The sequence below is a fragment of the Microtus pennsylvanicus genome, chromosome 6 (assembly GCF_037038515.1).
Source record: "Microtus pennsylvanicus isolate mMicPen1 chromosome 6, mMicPen1.hap1, whole genome shotgun sequence".
In the NCBI taxonomy this organism is placed as follows: domain Eukaryota; kingdom Metazoa; phylum Chordata; class Mammalia; order Rodentia; family Cricetidae; genus Microtus; species Microtus pennsylvanicus.
In genome coordinates, this window is record NC_134584.1 from 32,828,335 (window position 1) to 32,854,223 (window position 25,889).

The 25,889-nt window shown below is 43.7% G+C and overlaps 3 protein-coding genes across 12 annotated transcripts in view; 2 read left to right on the forward strand and 1 right to left on the reverse strand.

Moving 5' to 3' along the window:
- Znf131 (zinc finger protein 131) overlaps positions 1 to 14,566 on the forward strand; it is a 35,263-nt gene extending 20,697 nt beyond the window's left edge. For 4 of the 7 annotated variants that reach the window (XM_075975980.1, XM_075975986.1, XM_075975981.1 and 1 more), the window contains exons 5-7: positions 2,721 to 3,400; positions 10,109 to 10,239; positions 12,723 to 14,566. In XM_075975980.1, the coding sequence (XP_075832095.1) occupies positions 2,721 to 3,400; positions 10,109 to 10,239; positions 12,723 to 13,406 (1,495 nt within the window). In that variant the 3' untranslated portion in view covers positions 13,407 to 14,566. The remainder of the gene's footprint in view (positions 1 to 2,720; positions 3,401 to 10,108; positions 10,240 to 12,722) is intronic. The other 3 variants (XM_075975984.1, XM_075975985.1, XM_075975982.1) reach the window with 1 other exon arrangement.
- Tmem267 (transmembrane protein 267) overlaps positions 1 to 25,889 on the reverse strand; it is a 234,166-nt gene that overhangs the window by 69,679 nt on the left and 138,598 nt on the right. The gene's annotated exons all lie outside the window — the stretch shown is intronic.
- Nim1k (NIM1 serine/threonine protein kinase) overlaps positions 23,325 to 25,889 on the forward strand; it is a 47,895-nt gene continuing 45,330 nt past the window's right edge. The window contains exon 1 of one of the 4 annotated variants that reach the window (XM_075975988.1): positions 23,325 to 23,661. The gene's annotated coding sequence lies outside the window, so the exon portion shown is untranslated. The remainder of the gene's footprint in view (positions 23,662 to 25,889) is intronic. The other 3 variants (XM_075975990.1, XM_075975987.1, XM_075975989.1) reach the window with 3 other exon arrangements.

Sequence of the window (25,889 nt, forward strand, 5' to 3'; positions counted from 1 at the left end):
AGAATCCAGATAACTAAACTAGAATTGAGTAAGAATCCTTTAAGCCCTTATTTGATTATTTCCTGGAAGCGATAATTACTTTGTCCCGGAATTACTATTGGAGAAAAATAATGTCAAAGACTATCCAGGGCAGAATCCTAAATTGTCTAATTAGGTTGTTTGTTTTGTGTTGTTTTTGGATTTTTCGAGACAGGGTTTCTCCGTAGCTTTTGTTTTGGTTCCTGTCCTGGAACTAGCTCTTGTAGACCAGGCTGGCCTCGAACTCACAGAGATCCGCTTGCCTTTGCCTCCCGAGTGCTGGGATTAAAGGCGTGCGCCACCAACGCCCTGCGTCTAATTAGGTTTACTGGAGCTTCCCATCCTTTCCATGGTCTTCATTACTCAGGAAGCAGCTGAGAAGAGCTGACCCCTGTATGGGGACAGCTGAACTTGGCCATCAACCTGCCTTACTCAGATTTTTGGACAAGGAGGAGGTGAGGGAAGTTGAGTGGGAAACTATTTGAGTCAGTGTTTGAGGAGGTTATTGTAATAATTTGCATATCAGTATCTGTGGGAGGTAGGAAGCGTAAGAGACTAACCTCTTTCTATTAACCAGTTATTACAGTGCTTTTGTGATTTAAAAGAGGTACCATTTTCAGACTAGCTAGTCCAGGAAGCCAGGCGTGATGTGATATTCAAGGAGCAGCTCTGAGCCTTGAAGCAGCTGGTCAGACTGGAGCAGCAGCAGAATAACTTGAGAAGCTTATCAGGGTGAAGCCACCACACATAGCTCCCAGATCAGTGTCAGTCAGTAAGTAGTAGCATCCTGCATGCAGCCATGTCACATCTTTACAGTAAGACATGCGATCTCTTAGGCGGTAGCAAAAGTCAGAGGTGAAGTCTGCATCAGAAAGAGCGTCTTTTCCTCTAAGACCAGTCTGTGATAACAAATGTATTAACACATTCAGAATGTTGGCTCTTGGTGTAACGGTGGCAGTCTGGGCAAAGCAGACTTGTTTAATAGACTGCTTAGAGTTAGTCTTATTGAGAACAGCCATTTATAATATACATGGACCTCTAAATGAGTAACTCAGGAAGTTTGCGAAACGACTCTTTTCCCTGTGATTGCAGCTTTGGAAGTAGGTGTCTTGAGTGTGCACTGCCTTTCAAGTTAGCTCACCAAATAGTTAAGCCACTGGCAACAGCTTGTGTGTCAGTAAAAATATAGCAAGATAAATCATGAGGAATGTTGGCAAGAGCTGTAAGGACAGCCTACCAACCTTAGCCGCTGTGTGTGTTTTGACTTTCATAAATCTGGTTGAGGCTGAGCACCTGCAACAGAAAGCCAGCTACTTTGTCAAATTAAGCATTTCTTCCTGACTGACCAAAGATACTTGTGTCCTGACTGACCAAAGATACTTGTGGGACACTTGTTACCATATTAGTCACAAAGTCTGGTTGACTCGATAGGAAATGAGACTTTTAGACTGTCAGACTTCAGCTTTCCAAAGGTTGGGTGTCAGTTCCAGTATGTGACCAACAGCATGCTTATTGCTTCTTTTTAGAAGAATTATAGCGTGCAGTTGTGATGAGGATCTCAAGTCTAAATCCTCAGTCTTTGACTAGAAACTGCCTCCTTTTCCCGAGTTCCTTAGTTCCCATGTCTCTAAAAGATTTTTGTTCCACCATGAATTTTGTTTTTCCGTAAAGCAGTTGAAATCAGGATAGAGGGGAAGGGAGAAGGTAGAGACAGATGTGGGCGGTGACAGACTGCCAGTACACAAGGCACATCTGCTTCTGGTTTCAAGCACCCTAGAAGCTGCATGTTTTCAGCCCACCTGTGACAGCAGTGAGAAATCTTCGCTTTCAGGTTTTGGAGCGTCTGGTTGAGCATTCCTCTCTGTTTTCTGGATGAGGATGACAGATACATACATGCCTTCCTTGTTCCAGGCTTGATTTGCAGTGATTTCTTTTTAAAGAGCCCACCCTGGACATTTGATGCCCTGTTGTCACAGTATTGTATCTTATAGGCTTTCATGTAATTTCAGCATGAAGATTGGCAGTGGGGAGGCAAAGCTGGGTGGGCCTCTGGCTAAGACTTTTTCCCTTGTTTTCTAGAAATTTAATAATTTTAGTTCTCACATTTTAATCTGTGATCCAATTAGAGTTCTTATTTATAAATGATCTGAGTTTAAAGGTTGAAATTTTCTGATACACATACCAGATATTCCATCATCACCACTTTGTTGTTGTTGTTGGGTTTTGTTGTTCGTTTGTTTTTTGAGACAGGGTTTCTCTGTGTAACAGCCCTAGCTGTCCTGGCACTCGCTCTATAGACCAGTCTGGCCTCAAACTCATAGAGATCCGCCCACCTCTGCCTTCTGAGTGCTGGGATTACAGGCATGCAGCACCACCGCCCAGCTAAGCATCAGCACTTTTAAAAAGAGTCTCCATTGAGTCATTGTGAACAATTTTCTTTTCAGAAGTTAATTTCATAAGTATTTGTTTTTGGACTTTGTCATGTTCCATTAACCTTTGCTTATCTGTACAATATCATCATTGCCTTAATCGTTACAGCTTTTAGGAAATCTTAAAATTGATCCAGTATAGGCTGTCCAATTTTGTTTTCTGCCTTCCACTTAAATTTAGTTTATTTTTTCAAAGAATTCTATGATTTTATAGATTTTAGTTTAATTTTTATTTTCATAGTTTTTTTTAAGCTCTTAATTTATACTTTTCAGGAACAAAGAAAATTCGGCTCCCGTAGAGGAAAATCCCACAGGGAAAAATGAGGCAAAAAAAAGAAAGATTGCAGAAACTTCGAATGTTATCACTGAATCCTTGCCGTCTGCAGGATCAGAGCCTGTGGAAATTGAGGTGGAGATTGCTGAAGGCACGATTGAAGTAGAAGATGAAAGCGTGGAGACATTGGAGGAGGTTGCTTCCGCCAAGCAGTCTATAAAGTACATTCAGACAGGCTCCTCGGATGACTCTGCGCTCGCACTGCTGGCAGACATTACCAGCAAGTACCGCCAAGGTGAAGGCAAAGGACAGCTTAGTGAAGATGACTGTGCGCCCGACCCCATAAGCAAACAGGTAGAAGGCATTGAAATTGTGGAGCTTCAGCTGTCACATGTGAAGGACTTGTTCCATTGTGAGAAATGTAACCGTTCCTTTAAATTGTTTTACCATTTTAAGGAACACATGAAATCACACTCCACTGAGAGTTTCAAGTGTGACATATGCAATAAAAGGTATCTCCGCGAGAGTGCTTGGAAGCAGCACCTAAACTGCTACCACCTCGAGGAAGGTGGGCTGAGTAAGAAGCAAAGAGCTGGGAAGAAAATTCATATTTGCCAGTACTGTGACAAACAGTTTGACCACTTTGGACACTTTAAAGAACACCTTCGAAAACATACAGGTAATTAGCAAAACTTTGAAGTATATTTTTTTCTACATTGTCTTGAAGTCTAAATCCTGTGTTTGGTTTTTCAAGACAGGGTTTCTCTGTGTAGCTTTGGAGCCTGTCTTGGAACTTACTCTGTTGACCAGGCTGGCCTTGAACTCACAGAGATCTACCTGCTTCTGCTGGGATTAAAGGCGTGAGCTACCACCGCCCAGCTGAAATATTTGATGCTTTAAATTACAAATCATTTGTCAACCTTGAAGATGATTGTCATCTTATGTCTTACCCTTGTTTATATTCTTCAAAGAAGTATGTAAAACATTTATTTGCTAAGTACCATGAATTATTAAATCCTAATTATAGTATGACTTTATTCTATTTTTGTTTCCCATGTTAATGTTACATAGACATTTATAAGCAATCTTAACATTTTTATTTTTTTCTGCTTTTGGGGGGCGTACATTTAATCGTCTTGAGAGTGTGCTGTATTCTGTGGGTGTTGAGTGGACATGTGGGTCTGTGCATACCTGGAGTGTTCCTGCATGTGTGGAAGCCAGAGATGGTTGAGTCTTTCCTTGGTAATTGCTTTTCAACTTTATTTTTGGAAGCAGAGCCTCACTGAATCTGAAGTTAATCTGTTCAGTGAAGCTGACTAGTCATGGAGCTTCAGGGATCTGCCTGCACTCCTCCCCCTGGCCAAGTGCTGGGGCTCCATACCCACACTGCCATTCCTGGTTTTTTACATGGTGTCTGGGGTGCAGCTCAGGCCCTATTATTGTCTGTGCAGCAGACACGTTACTTCAAGAAGTCATATATATTTTTGAGCCAGAAAAAGATAGTCATCTGTGTCTGTCATCCTCTACCTCTCTTAGTGGCAAATATCTCAGGACTAGTAGACGGCGAAGGGAGGTGAGGCATACTATTTCTTCTAAGAACTGTCCCAACCTTGAAGAGATCCCTGGAAGTCTTTCTTTGGTCACTGTAGTTCTGTGTCATTTCCCTACCCTCCTACCCGCACACACATTTGATTCCTTGTCCTTGCTTTAACTCCTTGAGCGTTCCTTGCTAGATTTCCTAAGTCAAGCACAGGACCTACTGCCAGTGACTTAAACTTTTACTAGGCTCTAAACCCCATATAGTAAGAGAAAGCAAGTTACTGCCAGCTGCTAAGGGTTGGATTTCTAGACAGTTGTGCCCAAGTCTTGTTACAAGTAGACTCCCTCCCTCCCTCCCTCCTTCCTTCCTTAATTATCCCACTGCCCAAAGTCCCTTGTAGCTCACTAATAGAAATTGAGGAATCAGATGCAGCCCCAGTGATGATGGCCCACAGGAAAAGTAGTGTGGGAACAGGTGTTCAAGCAAAAGAAGACACAGGCATAGAGGAGAGTATGAAAGCAAGTTGTTTGCTTTACTAGCAGAAGGGTGGATGATTGCAGAGTTGGGTCAAAGTAAAGGAATACCAAGAGATTGCTAGAGCAGGCCTCCTGGGTGACATATGGGGGATCTACAAATGGTTTATGGGCAAAATAAGTGTGAGCAGTGAGAGAAGGGACTTCCACCCTGTGCTTTTGATTTAGCAGCGTGAAGAACTTCATATGAGATATCAAGTTAACTTATTTGATTTTATTAGTTGTAAATTCTAGAACCATATGCTCACTGTAGGGTCCATTTAGTACAGAAGCAAGCTGAATGAACATCGCCTTGCAGGCTTAAATATGAAAGCAGAAGGGTCAGGTTTCTATTTAGAGCAGTGACTGGCACAGTAGGTTGATGTGAGATAAAACCTGCTGACTCTGATGAAAAAATCTTTTGGAATAATCTTAAGAACGGAAGATGAGATAGCTGCAGCAGTAGTGAAAAGGGGCAGGGCCCATGGGATTTGGTGATCTCTGAACTTTATGTTGGAGTGACTTTGTGACTGGCGGAAGCCAGCGAAGGGTGAAGAAGAATACCAGACCCATTTGAATAAGAACCTTGAGGTGACTTCAACATGTTTTTAAGTAGTTGTTCCCTGCTTTCCAAGGAGAATCAGAAAATAAAAATCACAGTTGAGTTCTGGCTTCAGTCCTGACAGTTACCGGTTTGGTGAACATGTGGGTCATTTTATACTGAGGCCCCTTTCTTTGCATTAGGGATAACGGTACACATCCCACAGAAAGACTGAAGTTTAACAGTCTACATATCTTTCAGAAAAAGTCAGCTGTGCAGTGGTGGTGCACACCTTTAATCCCAGTACTGGTGGATCTCTTGAGTTCAAGCCCAGCCTGGTCTACAGAACAAGTTCGAGGACAGCCAAGGCCACACAGAGAAACCTTTTCTCAACCCCCCATCCCAAAAGTCATATGACTGTTTCTAGATTTCAACTAATTGTTTAGAAACAGCTCGAGTAGCATGCAGGGAAAAGTGATTCTTTCCAACTTAGCTAGATCTTTTTTAAAGATTTATTTATTACAACACATATACTGTGTTGCTTGCATGTCTGCCTGCAGGCCAGAAGAGGACACCAAATCTCATTACAGATGGTTATGAGCAACCAGTGCTCTTAACCACTGAGCCATGTCTCTAGTCCTAGTCTACATCTCTTAAAAGTAGCTCCTGGCTCCAGAGAAGAACTTACTGGAGAGTGTTGCTTGGGCATACAAAGCACCTGGCACATTGGGGGCAGGGCAGGGTCAGTAGGTCAGTGGTAGAGAATGTTTGCCTCTAACCTTCGGGATATTGCTGGCATTATCAAGTGACCATAAGCACACACTTCTGGGAATAGAAGTGCAAGCAGCCGATTTATACCATTTCATTTTAGACTCACCTTTCTTTGTTTTTGTGGGGTTTTGTTGTTGTTTTTGGCAAGTTCTCATTATGTAGCTCAGCTGATCCTTTTGCCTCAGTCTCCCAAGTACTGGGATTGCAAATGAAACACGAGGCTTTTTTTTTTTTAAACTGTGACTACATATTATTTTAGTGCACATCGTTGTTGCTCTCAGTAAACACAAGGTTTTCACTAGAGTTTGCCACTAGAGTGGCTTAGTAAGCATCCTTGTACATTTATCTCTCTACACATGCTCATATAATGTAGTTTGAAAGGCTTTTTACTGCAGGTATGTGTGCGCCTGCCACCACATGAGTGTGGCGATCAAAGAACAGCTAGCAGGAGTTGGTTTCTTCCTCCTGCAGTGGGTTCCGGGGGCGGAACTCAGTTCATCAGTCATAACAAGTGCTGAGCCCTCTTGCTGGCCTATGTAATTATTTTTTAAGAACAGAATTTCCAGGTTAAAGAAAATCTTGGCAAACATCAGATTGCTTTTTATTCCTCCTTTACTACGTACGTATGAGCACTTGTGTGTGTCTGTGTGTAGCGTGTGTATGTTTCTGCGTAGGTGTGTGAATATGTGGCACATGTGAGTGAGTGCACTTCTGTGTATATATACGCCGTGGAAGCCAGAAATCAACTCCAGGTGACTTTCTCCACCTTATTTTCAAGTCTCACTGACCCTGAAGCTCACCCGCAGGCTGCCTGGCTGGCTGGCTCCACAGAGCTACCTGTGAAGACCCTGCTACCACATCAGCTCCAGGGCTGAAGTCCCAGCTGTGCTCTTCCACAGCTGGGTGCCGACTCAGGTCTTCAAGCTTGCACTGCTGGCACTTTCTGGGCATCTTCCTGAGCCACTCATATTGCCTTTTCAAAAGGCTTATAGATTTCACTGGTAGTGAAAAATTATGCACTGATAAAACATAATTTTGTTGAGCGTATTTCTCAAAAAGTTCTCTCATATCAATACTAATTCTGGGTAATCAGGTATTGCCTAATTTTTTTATCATGTGCAAACTTTACAAAAGCTATATTGACTTTATTGGGAGAAGAACTTGCGAGTTGGTAACTTATGTCAATCTACATGAATATTTTGGTCGTATAGATCCAACATGTCCTTGTTACTGGGGTAGTGAAGCCTCTGACGTCTAGGTTCTGTACTCTGCAGACACTATGCTGTCTTTGAATCCCCATACTCTTGCTTGGCAATTGTTGTTCCTCCACGTCCAAGCCTTTCAGCTTATCCTTCCCCATCAGTTTATTACAATATTTCTGATTTCTCTCTTAGCCTGAACCTTGTCTTATCTTTTCTTGCATAGAAGGCTCCTACTTGTATTTATCCTTCCTTGTTAGAGAACAGTGCTGGAGAAAGTGCTGTCTCAGACCTTAATTGAGGCAATTTCTGGTCTGATACCTTTTTCTAATGGCTTCTCCAGATTCCTGCTGTGTGTGTTCAAGACCCTTCCCTCCACTCCTGAGTTAGCATAGCTCTTTTTACCCACGTCTCCAACAGCTTGATTTTTCTTCAAAGGCCAGTGCTGAATCTTGTAACTTGAACCATGTCCATCTTTATTGCAACCCTTTTTTCCTCTTTTCCTGCCTTCTCCCCCACAGAAAGTCAATAGATGGTGATTTCTCACTGATTAGAAATCTCTTCCAGTCCTTTTTCTTCTTAAAGAGTGAGTGTGTGTACAAGCTTGGAAGTTGAACCCAGGGCTTTGTGCAGGCTAAACAAACACTCTACCGCTGAGCCACACCCTCAGCCCTATTATTCAGAACACATTAACTGCTCCATTGTGGCTAAGCCCTGCCTCTGATCCCGCTGTACTGCCGACTACTCTAATTTTCCTTGGTATCCTTCGGCAGTTCTTTTTCCACTGTTAGCTCCTCTATCTGCTGTCTTACTTGGGGTTTCTCTAGAATCTGTTCTTGATTCTGTAGTTATATAGCACATTGAGCATTTTGATCCATCTTGGAAGTATTCATTGCTGCTGGAAATGACCCATTTATCTATGTATCAGTCCATTCTGTATATAGACATTCTCCAGAACTGTCTATACAACTAGCTCTTGGGAATCTCTACTCTGCTTTGAGTGCCTTTTAAAATTCTTTTTTAAAATTTCTCTCTCCTTAAAAATATGTATGGGTGTTTTGCCTGCATGTAAGTCAGTCTGTGCACACAGAGGCTAGAAGGCATCTCCTGAAACTGGAATTATTAGATGGCTGTGAGCTGCCGTGTGTGCTGGGAATCACACTTGTGTCCTCTGGAAGAGCAGCTGTTGAGACCTCTCTCTAGCCTCTCATTTATTCATTTTTTGAGACACAGTTTCATGTAGCCCTTGAATTCAGTAAATATATTGTCCAGGATGATCTTGTACTTAAGATGTAACTGCCCCCCCCCCAAGTACTGAGATTATAAATGCGAACCCCCACACCCAATTTATGTGGTGCTAGGGACTAAACCTGGGTCTTCGTGCTATTTTGCAAACACATTGACTTCATGGTCTTTCCCTGCATCCCCACTTGACAGACACTTCATTTAAACTCCTGCACTCTTGGTTCTTGATAGTAGGTGGCATACTACTATCACATACACATATATCACACATACACGTATCACATATACACATATCACATATACATATATCAGATATACACATATCACATATACGCATATCACATATACACTCACATATACATATATCAGATATACACATATCACATATACACTCACATATACATATATCAGATATACTACTATCATAGTCAGTTACTCCCTCCTTGCTCACCCACTCTGCAGTGCTGTACCTGGGCTCTGGCTAAAATCAACTCCCTTTGGTGGTTCTGTTCCAGGCAGAATTGCCCCGCCTTAACGCTGATGCAGCGTTCGGATTTATTTTCATGACAGTGTTCAAGGCATCAGCTTATTTTTTGTTTGGTTTTAGTTTTGTTAGAGACAGAGTCTCACTGTGTAGCCATTATTGGCCCGGAACTTAACCATCTCTGGCGCTAGGATTGAAGGCGTTCACCACCATGCTTTATTGCTTTTTGAGACAGCATCTTGCTGTGTTACCTGAATTTGTATCAAGCTCAGAATCTTCTGCCTTGGCCTCTCCTAAACTGAGATTGTGGCTCTGTGCCTCCCTGTCTTTATTATTTTACTGTTGCCACCTAAAGTATGATCTGGTACGTGGTAAGTGTGAAATAAAAAAGAACAGGTGCTTAGCGAAAGGATAGTTCTGTATTTCCACCAAGCAGAGATTGATCATGATTTTTATCTAAGGAAAAATAGTTTTAGGTATGCTAAAGTACATGGGTTATAAGTTGTGTTCCCCTCCTTAAGAATGTGTTAATTAAGTCTAGACATTTGGTTCATTCCTGTAGTTGTAGCACTTGGGAGGCTGAAGCAGATTTTAAGTTCAATTCCAGCATAGGGAACATAGGGAGACAGTATTTAAAAAAAGAGAAAGGAAAGCCGTATGTGGTGGCACATGCCTCCATTCTCAGCCCTGGAGAGGCAGAGGCACACTCAGAAAAGTAACCATAAAAGTTTGAGGACAGCCTCATATACATAACAAATCCTGCCGCGCGCGCACACACACACGGGGAGGAAGGGGGAAGATGGATATGATCTGGGTTTAGGGGTACACACCTTTAATCACAGCACTTGGGAGCAGAAGAATTGGAGGCCAGCCTGGTCTACAAAGCAAGTTTCAGGACAGCCAGAGATACATAATAGACCCTGTTTCAAAGGTGTGCCTCAGTGGTAGGTCATTTTCCTGGCATGCATGAAGCCTGCGTGTGGTTCAGTCCCCAGCACTGCAAAAGAAAAAAATTAATAGCCAAAATGATGAACTCTCATCCTTGCCTTTGCTGATGTTCTCAATTTACCAATGTATTTTTTTTTCTTGCAATAGGTGAAAAACCTTTTGAATGTTCAAACTGTCATGAGCGGTTTGCTAGAAATAGCACTCTCAAATGTCACCTCACTGCATGCCAAACTGGAGTAGGGGCAAAAAAGGGAAGGAAGAAGCTTTACGAATGCCAGGTATGTGTGGGTGTATTTTGTTCTCAGAAGTGCAGAGTAAATAAATAGTCTTTGACTCACAGGGTTGACTTAGAAGTTCTTGACTTGACAGTAGTGCAAAAAGCAGTATGTGTTCAGCAAAAACTTTCTTGAAATTTCAAAATCTGATCTTTTCCTGAATTAGTGATACCCAGTAGAATGTTCTCTTGTGACACTGGGCAGCAGCAAACCTCAGCTCCCAATTAACCATGTGGTCACAATAGTCATCAAAACTGATCCTCTCCTGACTGGGTCCAGTGTGTGGCCTCAGAGCAGCTGTAATCTGGGCAAAACCAAAATTGTAAAATTCTTTTTTTTAAAAAAAAATATTTATTTATTTATTATGTATACAATGTTCTGTCTGTGTGTATGTCTGCAGGCCAGAAGAGGGCACCAGACCTCATTCCAGATGGTTGTGAGCCACCATGTGGTTGCTGGGAATTGAACTCAGGACCTTTGGAAGAGCAGGCAATGCTCTTAACCACTGAGCCATCTCTCCAGCCCCCAAAATTGTAAAATTCTTAAACACTGAGGTTTTGTTTTGTTTTCTAGCTTGTGCAGCTCTTGCATGTACCTTTGTAGGTGACAGTCTCCTGTTGCGCTGCCCGCTTGTGTCACTGTAGTGTCTTCTAGGGCAGGTGGAGCTCATGGCCTTTTGTTTTTTTGAGACAGCTTTTGGAGCCTGTCCTGGAAAGCTCTTGTAGACCAAGCTGGCCTCAAATTTACACAGATTCGCCTGTCTCTGCCTCCTGAGTGCTGGGATTAAAGGCGTGCGCCACCACCAGGCAGCACATGTACTTTTGATACAAGTTGTGGTGGTGAATCAGCATGCAACTCCGAGTCAGAGTATCACCATCTCAGGCAAACAGCCGGAGAAAGACGTGGGAGTAAAGAAAAGGCTGTTTACTTTGTATGGATTATTAGGTGTTTGTTTTTAAGATTTATTTATTTATTATGTATACAGTGTTCTGCCTGTGTGCATACCTGCACCCCAGAAGAGGGCACCAGATCTCATTACAGATGGTTGTGAGCCACCATGTGGTTGCTGGGAATTGAACTCAGGACCTCTAGAAGAACAGTCAGTGTTCTTAACCGCTGAGCCATCTCTCCAGCCCCATGGTTTTGGGTTTTTTTTTTTTGGGGGGGGGAGGGCAGGTTTCCAGACGGGGTTTCTCTGTAACAGCACTAGCTACCCTGGAACTCACTTTTTAGATCAAGCTAGCCTCAAACTCAAAGGGATCCTCCTGCCTCTGCCTCCTGAGTGCTGGAATTAAAGGTGTGTGCCACCATCACCTGATGATTATGAAATGTTTTTGTTTTCATTCAGCCCTAGATGATCAGTGTTAATAAGAGTTGCCCTGAGCCGGGCGGTGGTGGTGCACGCCTTTAATCCCAGCACTCGGGAGGCAGAGGCAGGCGGATCTTGTGAGTTCGAGACCAGCCTGGTCTACAGAGCTAGTTCCAGGACAGGCTCCAAAGCCACAGAGAAACCTTGTCTCGAAAAAACAAAACAACAACAACAAAAAAAAGAGTTGCCCTGAGTAGTAGTCTGAAACCACAGAAGTGCTATGGACGTGCAGGTTTAAAGACAGTCGTAGCCTAGGCGGCTGCTGAGGCTTGTTCCACTACACCTGCCTGGTTTTGGGGAATAACAGGTTTGGGTGCTTTAATTTATTTACTTATTGGCAGTTGGGCATACATGCTGCAGTGCGTAGAGGTCAGAGGACAATTTGCAAGAGTTTATTCTCTTTTTCACCATGTGGACGCCAGAGGTTAAACTAAGGTGCGCAGACTTGTGGCTCATGCTTTTACCATTAAGCTATCTTGCCTTCCCACAAGTAGTTATTCCTAACCATAGGGACACTCAATAGCATCTGGGCAAGCGGCAGGGAAAGCAGGCAAGATAACAGCTGTGTCTCCCCTGATTAGTATATTTTTTGTCCCAAATAATGTAGTGGGTCTAAATTTTGAAACTGTGGGGAAAACTATAGTATTGTTACTTAACAGGGAACAATGCTAAAATGTTTCCAGAATCTAGTAAATTGTTAGGTGTATGGGCTGAAAGATCAAATGAAACCAAGTGTGGGAAATAGCTTTGCCCGTGGTACACTGGAAACCATATTCAGAATATTTTTGTGATGGTCAGTTTACCAATGTGGGTGGTAGTGTTTTGTGTAGTTTTTGTTTGTTTTCTTTTTTTTTTTTCCAGTCCTAGGGATTAAACCCGGGACATCCCACATATATATTAGGCAAGCCCTTCTATTCTATTCTTTGTGGGTTTTGTTTATTTTGTCATTGTTTGTCGATGCTTAGGATTAGACCCAGTACAGTGCCTTGTTTATGCTTGGCAGGTTCTCATTTAGATAACCTCAACCCCTTAGTATATTTTATGGAGAATAAATGTATTCATGTTTACTTCAGTTTGATTATAAGTATTATTAACATATTATGTTTGGTGATTTCAGGTCTGTAACAGTGTGTTTAACAGCTGGGACCAGTTCAAAGATCACTTGGTAATACACACTGGAGATAAACCCAACCATTGTACTCTGTGTGACTTGTGGTTTATGCAAGGAAATGAATTAAGGAGGCATCTTAGTGACGCTCACAATATTTCAGAACGTATTGTGACTGAAGAGGTCCTTTCAGTAGAAACACATGTCCAGACTGAACCAGTGACGTCAATGACGATTATAGAGCAAGTTGGGAAGGTGCATGTATTGCCACTGCTTCAGGTCCAGGTGGACTCCGCACAAGTCACTGTGGAACAGGTCCATCCAGATCTGCTCCAGGATAGCCAGGTGCACGAGTCACACATCAGTGAGCTTCCAGAGCAGGTCCAGGTGAGCTACCTGGAAGTGGGTCGGATTCAGACTGAAGAGGGGACTGAAGTGCACGTGGAAGAGCTGCACGTTGAACGGGTGAATCATATGCCAGTTGAAGTACAAACTGAGCTTCTGGAAGCTGACTTGGATCACATGACCCCCGAAATCATGAGCCAAGAGGAGAGCGAGCCTAGCCATGCAGATGCTGCTGAGGCTGCCATGGAAGATCACGAAGATGACGAGGGGTTAGAGACCAAACCAAGAGAGTATTCCCAAGCTGGAGAAGCAGAGAATGACAGAACATCTATGCCGGTTTTAGAATGAAATAACAATTATATCTTTAAATTTACATTTGGGGTAAACTGATGGGCAGTGTGACCTTAAGCTATCAGATAAGTGGACCAAAGTTAAAACTACTTCCTGTTGTGCTGAACTGTTTCTATGGAAACAGACTGATGTCCTTCCTTCCAGTTAATGCCACAGAGTGGGAATATTTCTCATAATGAGTGAGAGCTTTGAGAAGTATATTTCTGGTAACTTAAATGAATTATATTCTTATTATATAGTTGGGTACGAATGCATCTATTTTCATTGTGGTCAGGGTCTCCGTATTCTCTTCCCCAGGTCATCTCCTTCCTTAAATTCTTTGCATATTATAAAATCATATAAACCATTAGAATACGTATTTGTATTCTAATGCATGTTAGGAAACTGAGTATGTAGGTACCACAAGGCTGCATGCGGGAAGTGCATTGTTACTGTGCAGTTCACATTTGGGGGTCTGGCTGGCTTTATTTTGAACAACATTCTTGTCTATCCAGTGGTTACAAATGCTGTCTCCGAAACAGAAACAGTGGTGGCAGAATTTCTAGGATGTTAAAAAAGGAAGAAAAAAAAACACCCTTGTGCCTTTTCAAAACCAACAAAACTTCAGTAAAACATCTCTGGTTCTTTCAAAGTTTGTGTTTTAAGGAACATTGTAAACTGCTCTGGGACTTGAAATTTTTGCTTATAATGACAACTACCAATTCTTTTTCCTTTAAGTTACATTGAAAATTTTTCATTTAACGGCAGCTGAAGGGCCATTTTCAATTGGAAAAATTCATTTGCATCTGTGGTAAACTTTATTTTGACGAGAAGTTGCACTAGTATTTTACCACCAGATGAAAAAAACTAGATGAGCATCATTTTAAAATTAATGTATTTAAAATAAAGTACAGAGGAAAGTATGTATATAATATATCAGGCTTTGTTTTGAATGGACTCTTTCCCCCAATCCTTAATGTAAAGATTTTGTGCTATGACTTTTAAAGCCATACAAATAAGAGTGCTAAACTGTGGACTTAAAAGTAGGTGTGTAAATATTTTTAAATCAGTATTACTTGGAAAATAAAAACATAACAACCACAAAATCAATATGCTATTTTCTTTACCTGTTATATACTGGGAAATATTTACATTTTAAAGTAAACTTTAAAATTATGTGTTCATGACTCTTTTTTTCTTTTTAATGATGTCATTCTCTTGTATGTGTGGGTGCTTTGCTTGTATGTATGTACACCATGTACATGCCTGATGCTTCAGAAGCCAGAGATTCTTGAACTGGTGTTAGAGATAGTCGTGGGCTTCCACATGGCGTGCTGGGAATCAAACAGCCAGCATTAACTGCTGAACCTTCTCTCCAGCCCCTATTTGTAGTTTTTAACGGCACAACAAGAAGTGGTATTATTTTTTTAGTAGTGCCTATTTTAAACAATTTTCTCCACTTTTTTAAGTTTTAAGGATCAGTCTAAATAACACTTTAGATAATCCTGATATTTGATATTAAGTAGTACCAAATCACAAAGTATACTGAAGAGGTGTTTGAAATCACTCAACAGATTTTGATAGGAATATGAGAGTTGTTTGTATTAAGCTCAAACCTTGGGGACGTAAGTATGTTTGCTCTGTTTTGTACTTTAGTGCCTACTGCAAACAAAGCTCATTTATATTTTCTTTGAAGTTCGAAAACCCTGAGGAGTTGTGTGTGACACCTGTGTTTCAGACTGAGCTGTGGGTGTGTTTTAACCCCAACGTGACCGCAGATGCGTCAGTCACCACCCAGTGTCGTGAGCAGTGAGCCAAGGTAGGAAAGCTTGAGTATAGTAAGGGTTGTGATCACAACATAGAGGTCAGAGGCAAAGGCAGCTGAAAGGGTTAAAGTCTCCATATCTGGCACGTTAGAGGGCTAGCTAGAACTCACATTCCTTTCCCAAAAGGCTAGCATGTTCGGAACGCAGCTGGATTTAACTGGAAAGACGGAGGAAGACAGCTCACTGTGACTGAACTGTTAGATGAATAGTGCTTTGCCTCTTGCAAGATATTTTGCATATAGCAAACTCTTAAAAACAGATAAATATTTGCTCTAAGTAGTAAATTGGGTGCTTATTCCTAGAGGGTTTTCCCACTTATTTCCCACGGGGGCTTTACGCTTCGGCCTAGAGTGTGGCGGCAGATCTGTGGGTACAGCGTTTGCATTAGAGCTTATGTCTCCCCTACTCATTGAAGAGTCGTTCTCAGACACCAGCCGGGTGGGTGTCCAGCAGTTCGGTCCTGATGACCCAGGCTTAGAGCAGAATCCCCCAGATTAAGTGCTTTACATTTAATTTGCATCTTCAGGTTAGCATGAGTTGCCTGAAGGGACAGTGTGGTCATTAAGGTGTTCATTGGAAGTAGTCACACTGTGCTTCACTTCAGAGACAAATAAAACCAACCGGCTGTAAGAGTTCATGCTTAGCCACCCCAAAGTTCAGTAATCCCCTAAAACACAAGGATCAGAAGAGACGCGGAACAAGGGTGACGCTGTGGAGTTCTGTGTTCCGTTCGCCTCCTCAGGCACTCTGATGTCTTCACCAGCCTGCAGGCCCCCTTATCTGAAGCTTTTGGAACCTGGACTGACAGTTGTCCATCTATCTACAGGTCCTCTGCTTTCTCAGGTGGTCTGAGTGAGGCTGATAACATGGCTGCCCCACTGGTGACCTCAGCATGGTTCCCCGCCTGTAGTCAGTTTTTAGTACAGGCGGTGAGGCCAAAGGGTTAGCCTAAGTTACAGAAGACATTTATAAGGTGGGTTTAAATTTATTTATTTCTGAGGTTTAGCATGAGTTGTCTTAGTGATAATGCGAGGTCATTAAGGGGTTCACTTGAAAGTAATCTTAGAACTGATGTGGGTGTGAAATGAGGTTAGCCTTGGAAGTCATTAAGGCTAATATATTAATTACACTGGGAGAAAAAGACCTAGGCAAAATCTATTGTATAGCCAGAACTTAAAGGACATCTTAGCCTTCTACTCAGTGTTTGCTACCCTCCAGCGGCCCCTTGGTGGGCAGCATCTTTTCCCCTTGACGTTCTTGTGATTTAGCTGAAATAACCTTTGCTCGGTATTATTGTAGCCTGGGAAAGAAGAGTTTGTTTATAACAGTAGCTGTCGGTCATGAATCACCTACGTATGTATACATCCACACACTTCTCTGTGACCTCGTGGCTTTGCTATTAGATGTGGTGAGAATCTATGTTCAAGTGGTTACCTCTAAAGAGACTCTTGCTTCAGCTTGCACACAGCATAGGGTAAATACTTACTTGCTTTCTGGAACCTACACCAGCTTTTGATGGGACTGGGAATAGAGGAGATAAGAGATCAATAAAGCTGTCAAATTGCCTCATTTCCTTGTTCTGAGGCTGTACCGTCTGTGTAGTGGTGGTTCTTCCCTTATACTGGCATTCCAAATTCTAAGAAAACTGCAGCCCAAGTAACTGCATGTTACTCCCAAAGATTATTGCATCGTTCCTTAAATTTACATAACCCAGAATATCTGGTGGTTGTTAGATTATTTCAAATGTGTAAGATGATACTTACCTTGGGGAAAAGTAATTCATCTGTCTAAAGAATTACAGGGACTGCCTCCAAGAAGTCAAAGTTGCTTGCTTGTTACCGACAAGAAAAGAGGCAGCCTTGGATGACACAGGCCACCCAGCGTGCAGCCGACTACCCATGGTCCCCCTGTACTTCCTTACGACTGTCTTTAGTTGAGTGTGGGAGCGAGCTCCTCCTGTCCTCTCAGGATGCTGTTCAGGACTAAGCCTAACTTCCTTCCCATCAGCATTTGAATCAGCACACAGACTTCAGTAACACGGCAGTGGTCTAGCAGTTAACTGGATCTCGTTAAAACATTGTACAAGCTGGAATACTGTGTTGGTCTGGGTTAGCCAACACCTGGGAATTTGCATTGCTAAGCAAGTTCCCAGATATCACTGGCTGTCGGTATTGGGGGTCACACTTTGGTGAACAACTGACATAGGGACAGGACAGGAAGCAGTCGATCAGCCAGTGGAATGAATGTGAGTCTGGGGTGTTGCTTTGTGTTTTCGGTACCTGGGGATCAAGTCCAGTGCTCTGACTATGCTAAAGCAGCGCTGTGTCTTCAGCTCAGGACGACTTTGAGAGACGTTGATAGATAGAGCAGCCACGTGTTACTCTAGCAATAAACTTTCTGTTTCCTATCGTTCATGGTAGCTTTTCATTGTCGTGTGGACCGCAACAGGCACAGGCACGGACTTTTTCATACCAAGCAAGACATTCTGTGTTGCAAAAGAATCAGACTAATTGACCAGTTAACACTCCTGTTGCTTCTTGGTAAGTCACATGCATTGGTCTGAAAATGTCAAGTCCTACCTGTCAGTGAAAGAGCACATTTACCCTCCCCAGCAGACCGGCCCTCTGTGCAGCTTAGCCTATCTGCTTTTCTGAGTTCTAACCCAGAAAAGTGTAACTTCTTTTTATTGTTCTCTTTTGGATATTGCCCAAAAACCTGAGTATGCGCTTCCTGACATTCTGGGCTTTCTCTGTTTACCGAAGCCCCCTCTTGACAGTGGAACTGTTTGACAATTTCCATTGCTAAACACACCCAAGTTTTTCAGACGTAAATGCAAAAGACATGGCTTCTCTTTCTTTTCCAGCTCCCTTCTCCCAGCAGCTTCTGAGAATTACGAACTCTAATAAAATTGTCTCTTTTTAAACTGTTTAACAGCACTAAGCCCTCAAAAGGGGAGCTTGGTTTCCCTGCAACACTGATCAGTATACTTGGCTTCACATTGAAGAAAAGTTTGAGAGGTTGGGGATATACCTCTATGATAAGAGTGCTTGCCTGATACGCTGTAAGGTCCTGAGTTCAGTCCCCCAGTCCGAAAGTAAAGAGAAGTTTGCAGGATAGTTACCACAACAGTGAGAATGGAGCAACTCAGATTTTATAACGCTAATTAGTCTGCCCTTTCTCAGTATCAGTTTTTTCTCCATTTTTTTTACTTATATTTTCATTTTAGTAAGAAATTTCAATGTTAACCATTAAGAAGGAAATTAAAACTAAAAGTCAGGACAGCTGAAGTAAAAACACCCAAGGTTGGGAAGATCACTCAACAGTAAAGTGCTTTTTGCTCAAAGACCTGGGCTTAGATTCCCACCGTCCACGTAAAAAGCTAGGCATGGTAGCATGTCCCATCACCCTAGCTGGGAGACAGAGACAGGAGGACCCCAGGGTGTGCCTCTCCAGCCATTCCAGTGGAACCAGAGCTCCAGAATAAGTAAGAAACGCTGTCTCAGTAAGGTGGAGAGTGGTGGAGAACACCCAACATTGATGTCTGGCCTCCTCAGTTAGGTACACTGTCCCTCACAAAACCGCTTTAAAGATAAAAGAAGAACTAGAATATCGGTGGAACTAAAGCTTACAGAGTGGCCTCTTAGTCACTGACATCCCCAGCTCTTTGTTGTTGCTGTCGAGTTACATTTGCTAAAGTAAAAGTTACGTGATTTAGAATCATGAGATTCTAAAGGTGTGTGCCTTTAATCCCAGCACTTGGGAGTCAGAGGCAGGCACGTCTCTGTGAGTTCAAGGCCAGCCTGGGCTACAAGTAGAGTTCTAGGACAGACAGGGATGTACAGAGAGACTTTGTCTAGAAAAAAAAAAGAAATACTGTGTTAACATTAGATAAAAATCATTCCAGATATCTCTGGGAGAGGAAGGAGGAAGAGGGGAGAGAAGAGAACCGGAGAGAACTTTGTAAAAATAGGATTACGGCAATTGTTTTAATTCAGTTTAATTTTGCTTGGATTTGACTGTAACAAAACCAAAAATGGGGGCTGGCAAGATGGCTCAGTCTATTCATCCGAGCTCAACCCTTAGGAACCACATAGTCAGTGGAGAGAACTGGCTCCTACAAGGTCTCCTTTAACTTCTATATGTGCACAATGGCATGTGTAAGCGCCGCTCCCCAAATCAGTAAAATAAATGCAATTAATTTTGGTTTTGTGTTCTGAGACAGGCCTCAAACTCACAGAGATCTGCCCACCTCTGCCTCCCGAGTGCTGGGATTAAAGAAGTGTGCCACCACCTCCCGCCTGCAATTAATTTTTTAAAAGAACAAAATTATGGTAAGCTGGAGGCTGGAGAGATGGCTCAGAGGTTAAGAGCACTGGCTGCTCTTCCAGAGGTTCTCAGTTCAATTCCCAGCAACCACATGGTGGCTCACAACCATCCGAAATGAGATCTGGCGCCATCTTCTGGAGTACAAGCATACATGCAGGCAGAATATAGTTTATTTAATAAATAAATAAATTATGGTAAGCTTCAGATAAATGCTTCATTACCATAACAATACTAGGGTTTTTTATTGTTTTGTTTTTGAGATAGGGCCTCTCCTTGTAGGCTTAGCTGGCTTGGTACTTGCTGTGTAGACGAGGCTGGTCTTGAACTCACAGAGATCAGTCTGCCCTATCTCTGGAGTACTGGGATTAAAGTCATGCTCCTTCGTGCCTGACCCACTGTTAGTTCTTAGAAGGTTCTTGTAAAGTTTAAGAAGAAACAACATTAATAAATGCTAATTGTTGTGAAAAAGGGATTCAATTTTAAGCCTCAGTTGTCTCCCTTCTGAGAAAATACAGAAGTAGGCATTTGGAGACTTTCCTCCCCGGCTTAGCTGTATTTCCCTTCTCAAAGTACTAAAGGCTGCCAGGCTGGATGGCTGATTTGCTATGACTCAAGTGATAGAGACAGAGAAAATCCATGGGAACCAGTTACCTAAAATGTCACACAAAGACAAAAATCTACAGAAGACAAGACAGAAGGAGAGGATCTGGTACATCTAATGTCCATCAGGAGATTCTGAGAGGGAAAGAAAAACTGGGAAGGGATCTGATGGATTAAATGTTCGTGTGTCCCCCACCCCCAGTTCATACATTGAAATCGCAGCCCCTAGTTTGTTGGTGTTTGGAGAAAGGTCTATGGTAGATAATTAGGTCATTAGAATAGAGCTAACCTCGTGCACAAGAATACAGTAATATGAGAGACTCCAGCACACTGTCTGGTCCTCCCTCTTAGGAGTCAATGAGAAGCTGGTAGTCTGTAGCCCATTAAATTCCTGTCTCCAGCCAGGCAGTGGTGGTGGTGTGCGCCTTTAATCCCAGGACTTGGGAGGCAGAGACAGGCAGATAGATCTCTGTGTGTTCAAGGCAAGCCTGGTCTACAGAGCAAGTTCCAGAATAGACTACAAAGCTACAGAGAAACCCTGTCTCATTAAAAAAAAAAAAAAGAAAGAAAGAAAGAAAAAAGTAAAAGAAAAAAAAAATTGCTGTTTCCAGAACTTGACCACATTGGTTCCCTTAGCTCAGATTTTTACCTGCAGAGCTATTGGTAAGAAAATGTCCAAGGGCATTTGGTTATACAGCCCAAACTAAGACAATATCTTTTCCATTCAAAAACATTGTCGAATTTTGCAAAGACATGCGTTCTCAGATTTGAGTTGTACACAGATCTGAAATAAAATTTCCCAGGTTAGGCTGCACCACTTTAAGTTGCAGATTCCACTATGTAATGATAATTTACAGTCAGGGGAAATGTCCACATTCTCTTCTAGGATGTGTCAAGTGTCACCAAAGAGGGAAGGAGGAAGGACAACTAGAGGTGGGAATGCCCCAATCAGTGTGGGTGTGGTGTCCTGGGTAACTTACTGGGTAACTGGGAAATGAGGGTAGAATGGCCCTCTTTGTCCTTGAGTAGCAAATGCACAGACAAGTAGAATTCTGAACACACCTGGGTCCCAACTCCTGAGATGAAAGTACCCAGTTAGCCATTGATTCCATCCCTCAACATTCCAAGCTTCCTGACCAGATCACCCTGACTATTGAGCGGACTTTTGTAGGAGAAAAACAACATTTTTTTTTTCAAGTTAAGAGAATCAAATGTATTCCCCTCTTCTATGGCCAAGGGATCCCAGAATGCCAAGGACAGAGACAGGTCTGACTTGGAGAGAGGAGACTCTAGCTGATGGTGCGGGCTCTGGTCAGCACACTTGAGGAGCAATCTCTGACTGATTACACATTTTCCTTGCTCTGCGGGAGCACAGTGTGAGGGTTTTGCCCGCTGTGCCTGTACGTCTGGTCTGGGATTTGAGGGTCTAGGTTTCTATACAATTTTCCTACAAGCCCAGCGTTGGTGGCACAAGTCTTTAATCCCAGCACTTGGGAGGCAGAGGCAGGTGAATCTATGTGAGTTCGAGGCCAGCCTCTAAGAAGCAAGTTCCGGAACAGACGGAACTGTTTTACAGAGAAACCCTGTCTCAAAAAACCAAAAAAATAAAAGGTAGTCCATGTACTGGCATGTTTTAAGACTTAAAGGAGGCCCTTCAAATATCTTCCTTCCTTCCTTCCTCCCTCCCTTTCTTTCTTCCTTTCCTTTCCTTTTTCGAGACAGGGTTTCTCTGTAGCTTTAGGCCTGTCCTGGAACTCACTCTGTAGAGCAGGTTGGCCTCGAACTCATAGAGATCTGCCTGCCTCTGCCTCTCAAGTGATGAAGTTAAAGGTGTGCGCTGCCACCACCACCGGCATCTTTTTTTTTTATGTGACACTTTATCTTTCATTTTATTGTTTTAGGAAGTAAACAGGCTGGTGGTGGCATGCAGTACTTTAAGATTCCTGGTTTTTTTGGTTGTTGTTGTTTTGTTTTAAGGCAAAGAACCCTTACCCTCCACCAAGAGATGACAAGTCTGAGGAAACAGTCCTTCCAGGGTCTTGGCTTCCCTGTGCATGGCCAGTGCATGGAGCTGTCCAAGGTTTTCCTGTCTTGGCCATACTGTTTCTGACCTTTTTAAGGAGCACACAGGAGGTGGAGGCTGGAAGGAAAGGGCCTTGCCTGTGTCTGGAGTCCCCAGGCCTGGGTTTCAGTCCTAGCCCCAGGGTTCCGCAGGGCATTGATTGGGTTATAAGTCTTTCTTTGCCTCAGTTTCCTGAGTAACACCAGACCTCACTCAAATTGGTGTGAGGAGTTAGTCTGTAAAATTATTTAATACAGTGTCTGGCAAATAGAAAAAAAAATCTTCTGTTCCCCCCCATTTCTGCCTCATAAGGATTTTAGACATAGATTGTTTTGATTCTTGTAATTCTGCTCTGGCCTTCGGGAATATTTGGGGTAGGCAGTAAGAGAACGTGGGCAAATTGCCTACAGAACTGAAATTGCACCCCTCGATCTGGCTCGGCCATTAAACCATGTGTGAGACTCTTGCTAAGTTGACTGGGTTTTCTGAACTCGGTTTCCTCCTCTATTCAATAAAGCACTTTAAAGCCAGGCGTTATCTTCTACGTTCTGTGGCCTCTGAATCAAATTCCCAGATCTGCTCTCAATCCAATCACTTGGCGTCCTTGTCTATAAACTAGAGAAATAGCATTTTATACCTACGACCAGCTAGTGTATCATAGCAAGGAGTAGGCAGGCTACAAGGGGGCCAGGACTAAGCTGCACCCTGAGAACTAGGCCTGGCAAGTGTCAGGGACCCAGGCAGGGGGTAGTAGGACCACTTCTATCTGCAAAGATTAAGTCCTGCCAGACTCACCTGGAGGAGCTGTCGGTCGCGGTCGCGCAGTGCTTTGCCGGAAGTCCCTGCTCTGTTGGAAGGATCACAGGGTTGTGTCGCGGTCATTTAGAGGCAAGGAATGAGAAGGCTCGGTCGAGAATGCATAGGAACTGTTCATTCAATAGCAAGGGGTTCCGTTGTGTGGTTTTTCTGCTGCGTCTCCGCTTCCCATCCTCGCTCCAGGAGGGATCCACTGTGCAGCAGGCCCGAAACCCGTCACGGAAAGTCTGCCGTGGGTGTCCCCCCCCCCCCCCCCCCCCGCAACACAACTACACACTCCCTCCCTTCCGCTCCTCCCTCCTGGCTGCCATAGAAACCAGCCTGCCAGGACCAGGCCCGCGTCGCGCGCGTCCTGGTGGCCATCCAGTCTCCTTTCCAGGCTCCCCAAAGCCAGCCCCCAGCTCGGGATTGGTCCTGTTCAGGACGCTGAGGGGCACTGGGCTCTGGTGGCGGAGCCTGGAACAGACAGGCAGCGGGCTTTGCCTCGGCCCTGTGGGTCAGATCTGCTGCTCAGCACAGTTCGCTGAGCCTTAGGAGCGATCCAGACGTCTGCGCCCTGGGACACCTACGAGCCGACTCCAGCGCCTACTTGTGCGCCGCATCCGGCAGCTCAGCGAGCTCCCCAGGCGGCCTCACGACAGAGGTAAGCGGGGCTCGTAGCCAGCGCACGGGTCGCGCCAGCCTCGCCACCCTTAGGCTACAGATGTGCGTGGTTAGAAAGAGGCACTTCTTCAGGACCGCAAGGGAGAAAGGGAGACACATTTCTGATCAGCGGTGGCGGTGAAGTGAGGTTAGGAGAAGGTTAAGCGCTCCTGGGGACTTGCACCACCGGGTCAATCAGCAAACTGAAGAAGGGGACATTGGCACCGGGGCACTGGCTCTCAGCCCTGTGTGCGGGGCCCTGGTCTCGTGTGCACCGCTCTGTGTGTACAGTGCGGTCACCCGTGTCTGTGTGCGTGCCCACACGTGAGCCAGAGGGTAGCCGAGCGCCTCCCGTGCACACACCGCTTCCCTGGACCACAGGCGCGTGATACCAGCCCAAATCTGTAAATTTGTGACTAGGCTTGAGCGAGCACCTGTGAGTCCTGGATTAGCAGTGGACGCAACTTCTCACAGGTGTGGCCCAGGGAAGTGGGTGGCACGAATCCTCAAGGACACCAGGCACCAGAATCCTCCCTAGAAAAAGGTGCTTCTTTGGGAAGACCCAACAAAGTAAGGAGGAACTTCTTCCCGGGTATCTCTCCAGGATTATTATGATAGAGGTAGAGGAACCGGAGATAAAACCAGGAAGGGACCTCAACAGAGTCAAAACGCCTTCTGCAAGCAGAACCCATTGGTTCCGATGGAGAAACCAACAGATCGATTTTTCCCCTTCCCCTCTCTTCCTCCTTCTCTTTTTCACCGTTACTCTCTCCCTTTTCCAGTTTTTCCCCCTCCGGAGTGCTGCAGACACGAGGGCTGGTCCTATGTTAAGCCCACCCCCACCCCCCCATTTCAAAACAAGGGCAAATGAATCACATTGTAAATGCTCACCGTGTAAGTCAGACAAGTTTGGGAGTTTAAACAAATCGCGTTTGCACTGTGGGGCCTGGGGCATCCAAAGGAAAACAAACAAAACCAGACGAACAAAAGTTTGTTCCAAGTTCCGATTTCAAACGGGAATGTAAAATGGGTATTTGTTTATCGTAATGGGGATTTAAAAAAAATGTTTGAAAATTCGTATACACAGTTTGCCTCATCAGCATTCAGTGTGATTCACAGAAGCACTTCGGGAGATGGTTTCTGTTAGTGTTGCAAAAGCCCTTCTAATTTTTTTGGTTGCCATGGTAACTGAAGAAGGCGCCCTGCACTTAGAGAGGCTGCTGGCTGGAACCAGGAACTGTTCCTGAAGGGAACATATCCCCTCCCGTCGCCAAGGCAGTAACCGAATTCATAAAAAGATTAAGTTTCTTTTCCTTAGTAGTTAAACTCTACGCCATGTTTTTGTGGCGTTTTTATTTTATTTTATTTTTTAAATTTACAGTTTGTGCGCAGACGCTCCCTCTCAGCCTCTCAGACAAACAAGTAAACACTGCCCCAGGAAGTCAAAGGGCCCTCATTCCGAAGCGCCCGCTCTCTTCCCACACTAACGGAGGACAGAGGAGCTGTTTTGAGGGTCAAGGAATCCTGGCCTGGGACCGGGCTGTCCTCTCTATTTAGCGGCTAAATTTGGAATTCTAATTAGCTTTCTAATTACGAGCTGGAGAATGTAGGTGGGGGGCCTGGCAGAGGCTACTGGGGAAAAAGCCAAGCCTCGTTCTCCACCGACTGGTGTTCGGTGGGCTGTTGGGTGTGCTTGTGAAGCTCTCAGGCATTTATTTTTGGACTGACCACTATTAAGTGGTAAGCGTGGAAAAACTTTCAAGAAAGGCCTTTTTCTGTTAGGGAGAAATGTGGCTGGGATTTGGGGCTGAACTGTATGCTTTTCCTTATTTAAGCTGTATTTAAAATAAAGACAGGTTTGTATGAATCTAAATTTCCCAGTCATGATTACAAATAGGTTATAGAATTCTCTACGATCTCCCTTAGCTTTCGCTAAGGTTTTAGTTTAGGAGACTTGATTTGGGACAAACAGTGGTGCCACACTTCAGACTCTGTCATCAGCAAATGTTGGTGCCTTTAGGGAAAAAAATCAACAGCCGTCATTGCTCTGATTTCTAGACATCGATCTCACACACTGGTAGTATATGAGTGAACATTTTGAAAGCTTTTAGCCACGGCATCAAAGGGGGAAACACCAAGATTTTTGTCTGAGTAAAGCCGTGTTTTCAGCCACATACAGAGCTCCATTTGGGGGATCTTAAAAATTAAAATCGACTTAAATTCAACCGT